This window comes from Lynx rufus, unplaced genomic scaffold, assembly GCF_022079265.1.
Source record: "Lynx rufus isolate CCGP_SWC_20201006 ecotype Redwood Valley unplaced genomic scaffold, mLynRuf1.p SCAF_1, whole genome shotgun sequence".
Classification (NCBI taxonomy): domain Eukaryota; kingdom Metazoa; phylum Chordata; class Mammalia; order Carnivora; family Felidae; genus Lynx; species Lynx rufus.
In genome coordinates this window covers 27,754,996-27,766,652 of record NW_025814823.1, presented here as the reverse complement: position 1 = coordinate 27,766,652, position 11,657 = coordinate 27,754,996, and the positions used below count along the sequence as shown (strand labels likewise).

The following is an 11,657-nucleotide window of genomic DNA, read 5'->3' as shown; positions in this document are numbered from 1 at the left end:
CCCTCCCCTGCTCACAGTCTCTCTCTCTCTCTCCCTCTCTCAAAAACAAACATTAAAAAAATTTTTTTAAGATATGAAAACAATGCTTAAATGCCCATCAATGAATGAATGGATAGGGGCACCTGGGTGGCTCAGTTGGTTGAGTGTCCGACTTCGGCTCAGGTCACAATCTAGCGGTTTGTGAGCTCGAGCCCCGCGTCGGGCTCTGTGCTGACAGCTCAGAACCTGGAGCCTGCTTCAGATTCTGTGTCTCCCTCTCTCTCTGCTCCTCCCCCACTCACACTCTGTGTCTCTCACCTTCAAAAATAAATAAACATTAAAAAAATTCTTTAAAAAAATGAATGAATGGATAAAGACAATGTGGTAGATATATATAACAGAATACTACTCAGCCATAAAAAAGAATGAAATCTTGTCATTTGTGACAACATGGATGGACCTTGAAGGCATTATTCTAAGTGAAATAAGTCAGAGAAAGACAAATACTGCATTATTTCACTTGTATGTGGAACCTAAAAACAAAACAAATAAACAAAACAAACAAACCCAAACACACAGATACAGAGAACAGATTAGAAGTTGTCAGAGGAGTTTTGGAGAAATGGGGGAGTGGATGAAAGGGATCAAGAAACACAAACTGCCAATTATAAAATAAGTAAGTCATGGAGATAGAATGTACAACATGGAGAATATACTGAATTATATTGTATTAACTTTGTGAGATGATAGAGGGTAACTAGACTAATTGTGGTGATCAGTTTGCAATGTATACAATGTCAAATCACTAAACTATACACACGAAACTAATATAACATTGTATGTCAACTACCCGTCATTAAAAAAAACAGTATTAATTGCCCACCTGCAAAAATTATTTGCTCTTCCAACTTTCATTCTAAGACTAAATGCAATGCTTTCCTATATACCATGGAGTGGGGTGGAGCATAAAGCATGGAAAACCAATATTCTTACACTCTAAGGTTTTTTAACTTGGTTAAAGGTCATAAAAGTAGAATAGAGAAGCCTACTGAATTAGCTATCATAAATAATAAATAGGTTGCATAGAGAAAAGACAGGATTCCCGAACACCTATAAAGCACACTTTGTATCTACATTTGTATCTAGTTGATTTTCATATAAACAACATCCTTTCAGGGAATTAACTGAACCGCTATGAAAAAGCAGAGGAACAGTATTAGTAAGTAAATCAAGACCAAAGGCATATCCGATAGTGATTAAGGTCTTACAATTAATCTATATGAACTACGAAGAAGAATATAAAAATGAGACCCATCAAGAGAGAAAAACTCAAGAGCCTTTCATTAAAAATAAAACAAACCATTTACACAGAAGTATTTCAAAATTTATTTAAAAGTGTGTTCAAAAGAATATAAAAGATTTATTTTTTATCTTTTTCTCAAGTTTGTACCCTGGATTAAGTAGAGCTTAAAATCCAAAAAAATGCCCAAGATTCCCCAAACCTGATCTGAGAATTATGTAAGAGTTAGCTACTCAGAGAGATAAGCCTGTAGCACCCGTATAGCTCTTATACACCTGAAAGCAGCAAATGATTCCCTCCTTTTTCATCTTACTAACATGGCTGTAATTATACTTCCAATAAGATGTGAAACCAATGAGAAAAACAGTGCAACATTTCACTGGAAGTAGAAATTAAGTATGAGCTCAGCAATCAGCTCCTGCAAGCATGTGTAAATAATGACAGGGGAAAACGGGTCATTCCCACGTGTTCAGCTGAGTGAGTGGGCAGTTGAAGTCAAGGTGAAAACAGTAAGGATAAACAAAGCAGCATGAAGGAAAAGCATTGAGTGATGTTCTTCAAGGTCCATTGACAAAGGACAGATGTAAGTAAATATTTCTCATACATCCTGGAAGCAAAAGAAAACAAAAATTAGTACAAGCAGCAAAACAAAATTCAAAACCTTTTAAAGTCCAATCTGAAGCTCCTTCAAAGAATACTCTTACTATATTGAGTTTAATGCCTATTTTTTAATGATTTAATGTCCCAGTGACATGTTTTAATTTTCAAGTCCCATTGCATTGGATTCACAAAATAGTCTCTGTCAACAATGTAATGGCTTGTTGAATGACAGCTCATCAGCTGTGTTCTTAGAGATAGGCTAACATAGGTCACAAATAATAGTGTTCACAAATATTGTCACCCACCTCCATAGTTACAGCAAGGACAGGACAAGCACAGTGTGAAGCAGAACAATTTAAATGGAAATGTATGGAGTAGAATGGCGCCATATTATACAGCAGAAAGCTGACTTCTAAGGGGACCTTGAGTTAGGGAGATGGACTAAATGAGTTCCTTCTGCCCCCTACCATGTGCAAACGATCAAGAATTCTCCATCAGGCCTCCAGAATGCTGGGGCCAAGTTACACTTGGCATTCAGACTATCGCTGTTCTAACATTCTGGGAAACTAAAATCTCAGGTTGCGTCATAGGTCATGGCAAATGCTCAAATGCCCTTGAAGACATAGGATTTAGGGTTCCACAGCATTTCAAAGGGTCTCACCTACTGACATCAAAGAGAATTTGAAGTGATTCTTTCAACATCCTACCCTACGTACATCATGAAAAGTAGAGGGGTCGAGAAAACCAAAATTTTTTTAAATGTAACAGCAATTTTAAATTATCAAAGAAAAAAATACATATATATAAAGCAATATGAGAAGAATGTGACTTAAATGTTAAAGATTTAAAGATAAAGATCAATCTCATTTGTCTACCCAAAATATACTTATTAAAGGCCTGCTACTTAAGTGCTTATATGATGTTTCAAAAATCAAGTTTTTCTCTCTTTGGCTTTCATTATTGTTTTGTCATATTTTCTGCCTTCTTCCTTTTCTTCTTTTTGAACCTTTTACTGATTCCAGTATTTCCTCCAAGCCCTATCTGTGAGCTCCTCTCGATCATTCCCAGGGTAGCTCAGGTGTCAGCAACCAACTTCTAAATAACTGACAGAGTCTAAACACCTCTGTATACTAACATTTTGTCCACTTATTTAAAAAATCTTCATATGTGACTTCTTTCTTTTGTACGGTGTCCTTTGATGAACAGATGTTTCATTTTAATGCATATTTATCATTAGTTTTTGGTTTATACCTGGGGTCTTACAAAATCCTCAATTTTGTAGTCTATTCTAAAATCTAAAAAGTCTTCATTTCTACTTATAAGCCTTAATCCACCTGGAATTAACTGGTTACAATGCCATGTGGGTTCTCAATTTGTCCCGCCAGCAATTTGTTAAAGAGTTCATCTTCCCCCAATGATGTGCTCTGCCTTCTGTCATACATCAGAATTCCAGAAATGGCTGGGTCCACCTGGGCCAATTCCAGACCATATTAAATATTTAACTAAATCCCCGTACATATTTCTTTATCTTTAGGAGTGAATTGGCTATTCTTGGTTCTTTGCTTTGATTAGGATTTAATGAAATCTATAGATAATTTGAGAGTTCGTTCCTATTTCTACCCATTAAACAAGGTATAACTTCTTCCTTCATTTGTTCCTTAGGGTCTTTCTATAAAAAATTTATATATATTTTTAAAGGTTATGTGCATTTTTGGTTTTATCTTTTTATTAAATTTTTTGTTTATTCACAATGTATAAAAATGAAGTGAGTTTTTACATACTGATCCTGCATCTACCAACATTGTTGGCTCCTCGTTTATTCTAATAACTTAAATATCAATTCCTTCAGATTTTCTGAGTAAATGATTGTATCATCTATTAATTATAAATGTTTCTTTTCCTTTCAACCTTTATATATGATTTAAAGGAAATGCTTTTGATGTATTTTTATTATAGAATTTCGATCAGTTTATTAGCTAAAGAAATGTAATTTCTCTTCCTCCTTTGTTAGCAATTTTTACCACAAATGAGTATTGATATTTATCAAGTTGTTTCTTTTTCCTGTATCTATTGAGATGATCATATGGTATTTTTCCTATAATTTATGAGATAAACCATCTCAGTTTTTTTGTTTTTTAATTTGTGATAAATCTGTCAAAATTTGTGATATTTTCAATCTGTTTATGAGTGAGCTTACATACATATATTTTTTTCTGTATAGTGTTTGTGTAATTTTGATTCAAGTTATATTCACTTGCTTAATCCTTTGAGAGAATATTTTCTCTTTTTTCATTTATCTGGAAAACTTTCTAGACATTTGAAATTATCTGTTCCTTCAACGTTTCGTACAACTTTTCTGCAATATGTCTAGGTCTGGTTTTTATTTTATGAAAAGACAGTGACAAATTAATTTAGATAGTGTTTACATCATTTTGAATTCTCACCAACAGTGTGTGAATGAACCTTTATCCCCACAGCCTTGCCAACAGAGTATATTGCCAAACTTTTGTTCTTTTGCCAAAATAATAGATGAGAAATGGTATTTTGATTTAGTTCCTAATTCGAATTCCTTTTATTGTGATGAGTTCATTGAGTGCTTTAATTCCAAAGATTAAATTTCTTTATTCCTAGAAGTTCTATTTTGTCCTTTTTTCAAATCTTTTTGTTTGTCTTTGTCTCTTGTTTTCCCTTGTTGTCTCAAATCCAAAATTTGGTCCATTGAATGTTTTATACATAGCTATTTTCAATTTGGTATCTAAGCATTTTGGTATATCAAATCATTTGGTCCTAAATCTTTGTTGTTTGGCCAACCTTCAATCACAGCCACCTGTTTCCTTGTGTCTGTGCTAAGTTCCAATTACTGTTTTATGCTTGGGATAGATCAGTGAGCAAAACAATCAAAGGACCCTGATTGACACAATACGGAACATGCATTATCACAGGGAGAGACTGAGAGTAAACAGTCAACAATACATATAAGCAAATAATATTAGAAAGATGTAAGAAATTGCAGAGTGCCAGAGAAAAGGAAGTGGAGGTTGGAAAACGTATGGCCAGAGCCAGGGATGAGGGCACAGGTGGCAGCATTAAATAAATGGCCAAGGAAACCTCAATGGGGTGGAATTCTACAAAATGCTTGGAGAATAAATCATATGGAGAAAGGTACAGAAGGAGCAGCCAGTGCAAAGGCCTTAAGGTGAAAGCATCCAGGTCCTTAAGTTTTCAAAGAGAAGCAAGAAAACTAGCATGGCTGAGAGGAATGAGAAAGAAGGGCAGTGGCAGGAGAGCACCAGCGGGGTAAAGTGGGGTCTAGATCAGGTAGCACCCCGTAGGTGACTATATGGACTTTGGCTTTCACTCCATTGGATTTAGAGAGTCATGGGAGCCACTGGGGGATTTTAAGCAGGAAAGTGACAGGATCTGGCTTCTGTTCCAAAGGGATCACTCTTATATTGAGAATAGGTTCTAAGTGGCTAAGTGTGGAAGCAATGTAACCATCTTGGAGACTTTTTCGAGAATCTAGATAAACATAATGGAGGTTAGAAGCAGGGTAATAGTGGTGGAAGTGGTGAGAAGCTACTGGATTGTATATATTTTGAAGGAAAAGAAAAAAAAAGATCTGTTGATGGATCAGTTATGAGATGTGAGATGGGTTGTACCATTATATAAACAGCAAAGAGTACAGATGGAGCCTTTGGGTAGAGCGGATCAAAGGTTTCTTTAGTAGGACAATCATGTCCTACCAAGTTTTAGACATGTGAAGGTTGAAATGTCCATTAGACATACAAGTAGAGATGTTGTGTGGACAAATCGATAATGCAAGTCTGGAGTCAAGGAAGAGGTAGAGGCTGGAATTAGAAATGTGAGAGTATTAAGGGGTGCCTGGGTGGCTCATTCGGCTAAGTGTCTGACTTCAGCCTAGGTCATAATCTCGTGGTTCTCGAGTTCAAGCCCTGGATCAGGCTCTGTGCTGACAGCTCAGAGCCTGGAGCCTGCTTCAGATTCTGTGTCTCCTGCTCTCTCTGCTCCTCCCCTGCTCATGTGCTTGCTCTCTCTCTCAAAAATAAACGTTAAAAAATTAAAAAAAAAAAAAAGAAACACGGGAGTAATAAGCACAAAAATTGTATTTAACGTAATGATAACCAATAAGGCACCACGGTATTAAGTGAACATAAAATTCAGAAGGCGGTCCAAGGTGGATCTCTGAGTGCTCCAATGGTGAGACGACAAGATGCAGGGGATTCAGCAAAGGAGAATGAAAAGGAGTAGCCACTGAGGTTGGTGGAAACTCACGACAGACTAGTGCCCCAGAAGCCAAGTAAACAGTTTCAGAGAGGAGGGAATGACTCGCCATGACAAATGATGCTGGTACATCAAAAGACGAAGATTGAAAAATAACCACCGGACTTTGTAATGTGGACATTGTAAGTGACCGTGACAAGAGCATTATGGTTGGATGGATAAGGTCTAAATTCTGATTTAAATAAGTGTAAGAGAAATGGGAACAAAGAAATTAGAAAAGCTGAAGGACAGATACCTCTTGGAGTTCTGCTTGAAAGAGGAACAAAGAAATAGAACAGTAGCAAGAGGGAGAGGGATATCAATATAATTTGTATCTCTATTTTATGCTGATGGGAATTTTCTAGTTGAGATGAATATTTGATGATTCAGAAGAGAGGGGAGTGTCATTAGAGCAAAGTCCCTCAGTAGGTAGAGGAGTAAGAATCTGGTCTCCAAGGAAAAATAGGCATATAGGTAAGGATGTCTATAGGGAGGTGGAGTCGGGAGCCTGAAGAAACTCTCATCTTTGTCACAGCTTCCTTCAAGTAAGGGAAGAGCCGATAACCACTTTGGACTTGGTTCTGATTGTCCTACTAAGGAAACTTTAATAGCCTTCACTCCTATCATGAGAAAATGGTGTTCCTTCCTTTTTACCCATGAAGAATCTAAGCAGAGATTCATAGCTCACTTCCATAAGGCCTACCAATGGTCAGTGGTGAACCAGATTCCCAAATTCTCATTCCCTTAACAGCAGTCCATGTGGTATTCATTTACTCTCTCCCATTATCCTCCCCTCAATCCCAGGTATTTTTCTAACTAGTTTCTAAATTTTGAGAGTTGGTAGGTAGAGGAGAGAACCTGAAGACAGTTCCCAAGTCCTGTCCAAAATCAAACTTCCAGTCGTGTTTCACAACATACAAATTCCACGAATTTGGATAACGTCTCAAACTCACTCACAATGCCCCATTTTCAACATGACTCCTACTCATATATTCTTACAAGGAAGTCAATAATTTGTAAATTGTAATTCATGATGGAAAGATACTGTGTTTTGATTCTTTTCTTGTTCTTCCATCTTGTCCCTATTCTCAATGCCACAGTGATACACGTGGGCACGCATTATGGAAAGACATGCCCAGTGTATACGCTGAAAACTGTTAGATCTATCCATCAATTTTAACTACTAAACGCCTTTCAAGAAAACATCCATAAGATTTCCAACATATTGTCTTCTCAAAAATTATCTTTTGTCCATCAAATATTTATTAAAGGGTGATCTCTAGAGTTTCCGGGCCAGCAAGCACTTGTTTTGTTGTATTTTACCAGTTTAAAGATCTCTACCTGTTCCATTTCTTTTAGTAGGTACATATGTACTTGGCTTAAATTAAATTATAAAACCCACTATAGTTAGTTTTGATTCTGTACGCGTTGCAAACCCTGCAATCATACATTCAGAAGATCTGGTGTGGGTTCGATGATATATTGTGCATGCAAAACACATTAAACACATATTACAACACAGTTGCAATGTTTTCTTCACAGAAATCCAGAAAGACATTTCATTTTCAGAAAGTGCCTTTTGCTGTAGCGTTTTTTAAGAATCATTTTGTAGTGAAAAATTAAATACTGGTTTCTTTGATGTGGTAGTTTCACCGAAAGACTATATTACTAGAGAATGCTTACTATTTTTATAACCATATTGCACTTAAAGTCTTCTTGAAAAAATTTTTTTTCATTTGTTTTTGTTGTAGGGTCTGGGAAAGGGGTGATAAAAAAAAATCCTTACAGTCCAGGCAATTACCCTGAGAGCAAAGGGCAGGTGTCATTTTTTATTGTGATTGGCCAGAGCTGAAACCTGGACTTTCTCCTTCTCTCTAGAAACTATTGTGGAATTTACAGTAATCACCCTGGCTGACTGCCCATCACACAGCTGAACAGCACACCAAAAAAATAATATCTTGGGAGAAGGCCCAACATATTTTTAAAATTCTCATTGTTTTTACTTTTCAAAGATTTTTTTTTAAGAGACAAGAAAAAACTCACCCAGCTGTTACCACTATTCATATTCCAATGGCCTCCAAAGTGCTCGAAGCCACCTGGTTGACTTTTGCCTTGGAGTCGGTCCAGAAAAGCATTATTTACCCTTTAAAACAATGAAAAATGTGTGTAAGTGGAAAGCGTGCTACAGGGCTGAGAGATTTTTGAGAACCTAAGGTGCTGTATGAACTGACCGTGGGGATTGCTTTCCCCTACCCCCACCGCTTAGAAGAAATCTACAGAAACTTCTTCTCACATTAACCATATGACAATATGACAGGCTGTTAAGAGCCATCGGCTGGAGCTGGTGCCAGATGTGGGCAGAGGGGGAACGGTTCTGAACTTCAGAGCTTCATTCCCTCACCTTCTACCAGTTCAACAAGAGCTTTGTTCCCGAGCAACTGTCTCCTTGCGGGCCATGCCAGGTGTGAGCTCCGGAGGCTGAAGGAAGACGGAAGCTTCAGCAAGACCTAAAACGTGAAGGGGAACCCGAAGTAGCTCTGTGGCATTGCTGCTGCAACACAGATGTCCCTCCCGTATGCCCTGTACCCCACTGTCAGTCTCGCTAAAGTAAATCCTGTAAGTGAAGAGTAGAAGGAAAATGGGAAGAGAGCATAAGAAAGGGGAAATATCAGAAAAGGGAAACTCGACCTTTCAAAAGAAAGAATGGGCAGAGCTTTCCCTCGTGTTTGGTGATGCTTGCAGCAACTGATTTCAAAAATTAAATTTAACACATAGGAGTTGACACCTTAAGGAAAGGCAAGAAAATGATTATCATAAAGGTCAGAATACAACCGATGGTTGTATTCTACTTCTAGAGCTGGCTACTTAGAGGCTCCCCCTATAATTAATCCATGGACTTTCCTGTGTGTTACATATTACAACTTTTGAATTAAAAAATGTAAATTGGGGCGCCTGGGTGGCTCAGTCGGTTAAGCATCCAGCTCTTGGTTTTGGCTAAGGTCATGATCTCATGATTCATGAGTTCGGACCCCACATTGGGTTCTGTGCTGGCCGCATGGAGTCTGCTTGGGATTCTCCCTCCCTCTCTCTTCCCTCCCCCACTCATACTGTGTCTATCTCAAAATAAACAAACAAACTTTAAAAAAAAAAGTAAATTGAAGGCAACACCATGCTCTCAGTTGCCCATGTATTGTTGAGTCAGGGACGTGGAAGCTGAAGAAACAATGCTGTAATAGGTACCCTATGATGTCAACTGATTCTTAAGGAATAGCATCATTAAGACCGTAAGCTTCTTGGCAGAAACAGGTCTGGCGCACCTGGGTGGCTCAGTCAGTTGAGCACCTGACTTCAGCTCAAGTCATGACCTCGCAGTTCGTAAGTTCAAGCCCCATATCTGGCTCACTGCTGTCAGCCTGTCAGTGCAGACCCAGCTTCAGATCCTCTGTCCCCTCTCTCTGCCCCTTCCCCACTTGTGCTCTCCCCAAAATAATAAAATATTTTAAAAGAAAAGAAACACAGTGCCTGATGCATAGCAGCAGATCAATATATGTTTATGGAAGGAAGGGTAGGCAGGCCCCATTCACAGCCTCCTTTTCAGTCATGAAGATTAACAGAAAGTAGTCATGGTAGGTGGCTATAAGTCAATGACTGGGGAATTTGGGAACCTTGAGGATAATGACTGCTGGGTGGCAAAGCCAGAGGCTGAGTTTGTTTTGTGCCTAGCTGAAATGTTCAGTGCTAGCTAAAATGCCAACTGCACGTTGACCCAGAATGCTCTCTCTGGCTTACTGGGTTGCTATTTTCTCAACAACTTCAAGATCTATCAGGTGGTAGTCACATCTTAGCTGCTAGAATGGTTTTTCTTTTTTCCTCTCTCACCATAAAGTATACCCAAGTGCCATATTCTAGTCAGCCTGGTTCACTGAAGAGTATGATATTTATGTCCCCTTTTCTAGACTTCTCAGCATGCAGATTGAACAGTGTGTTACTGAGCTAGAGACCTGAATATTAAGAGAAACACGACCGTTAAAAGTAGATCTACCCCCTATGATCAGTAATTGTGTTACTGGGTATTCACCCAAAGAATACAAAAACACTAATTCAAAGGGAAACATGAACCCCTATGTTTATTGAAGTATTATCTACAATAGCCAAACTATGGAAGCAGCCCAAGTGTCCATTGATAGATGAATGGACATACATACACACACAAGGGAATATTATTCAGCCATCAAAAAGAATGAAATCTTGCCATTTGCAACAACGCGGATGGAGGTAGAGTTATAGTGCCGAGAGAAATAAATCAGAGAAAGACAAATACCATGTGATTTCACTCATATGTGGAATTTAAGAAACAAAACAAGCAAAGGGAAAAAGAAAGACCGAGAGAGAGAGAGAGAGAGAGAGAGAGAGAGGAAAACCAAGGAACAAGCTCTTAACTATCACGAATAAACATGGTTACCACAGGGGAGGTGGGTGGGGTATGGATAAAATAGATGATAGAGATTAAAGAGTACACTTATCATGATGAAAAAGAAAAGAGAGAAAACTGATCCTCATCCTCCTTAACCACACAACCAAGGGTATTCTGGATTGCCCATGTACCTGGGACTGTTTTCATCTAGTATTTTTGTCAGCAAAGATGGGCTTTCCTTCAATATCCCCCATCCACCCCACATCCAAACCACTAGAAGTTTTGTTGACTCTACCTGCTAAACACATCCTGAATTCACCCATTTCTTTCCATGGCCATCATTCTAGTCCAAATCATTATCCTCTCAGGCCTGGCTTTTGCTTCCACTCCCACCCTCTATGATTTGGTCTCCACACAACCACCTGACTAAATTATAAAAGAGATCATGCCTTCCTTTCGCTTAAAACCCTCCTGTGATTTCCCATTAGTCTTAGAATAAAATCACTGGCTTCCAAAACCTTGTACTTCCTGGCTCCCGCCAACCTCATTTCACCGTATTCTCTTCCTCACCATCTACAATCCAATCACTAAAGACTCAAACTCCAAAGTCACTCCCACTTTAGGGCCTTTGCATTTTCTCCCATACCAGATAACAGGGGACATCTAAGTGTATACTTTGGACCCCAATCTCTATGTGATGGTCTCTTGTCCTTTCATGTTACCTCTTCATGGAGGAACTATGACCTCCCATCTCTCCCTTAATCTCACCCCAGATGTGTTCCTCACGGTACATATCATTGTCTGAAATACCACTGCTATCAACTTATTGACTTCTATTTCTTGTCTCCAGATTGTAATTTCCATGCAGTCAGGGATGTTCTCTGCTATTTTACGCCTGTTCCCAGTGCCTAGAACGAAGCCTTCACACAGTGTGCCTTGATACGTAAAAGGTGAATAAATGAATCATGCAGGTGCGTGGTCCCCACATCTGTCTGCTTCTGTTCTGTTGCATCGTGAAACCCCCAAAGGTGGTGAGTACCGGCTGAAGAACAGCCCGTCGTCCACTGCTCTCAGTTTGCTCAC

At 38.6% G+C, this 11,657-nt stretch overlaps 1 protein-coding gene across 3 annotated transcripts in view; it reads right to left on the bottom strand.

The window, feature by feature from the left end:
• Positions 1–1,359: 1,359 nt before the first annotated feature.
• The window catches only part of EPSTI1 (epithelial stromal interaction 1), a 98,893-nt gene continuing 88,595 nt past the window's right edge, over positions 1,360–11,657 (bottom strand). For all 3 annotated transcript variants that reach the window (XM_047080200.1, XM_047080184.1, XM_047080192.1), the window contains 2 exons: positions 8,204–8,303; positions 1,360–1,886 (listed from right to left, as the gene is read on the bottom strand). In XM_047080200.1, coding sequence (XP_046936156.1) covers positions 1,878–1,886; positions 8,204–8,303 — 109 coding nt within the window. In that variant the 3' untranslated portion in view covers positions 1,360–1,877. The remainder of the gene's footprint in view (positions 1,887–8,203; positions 8,304–11,657) is intronic.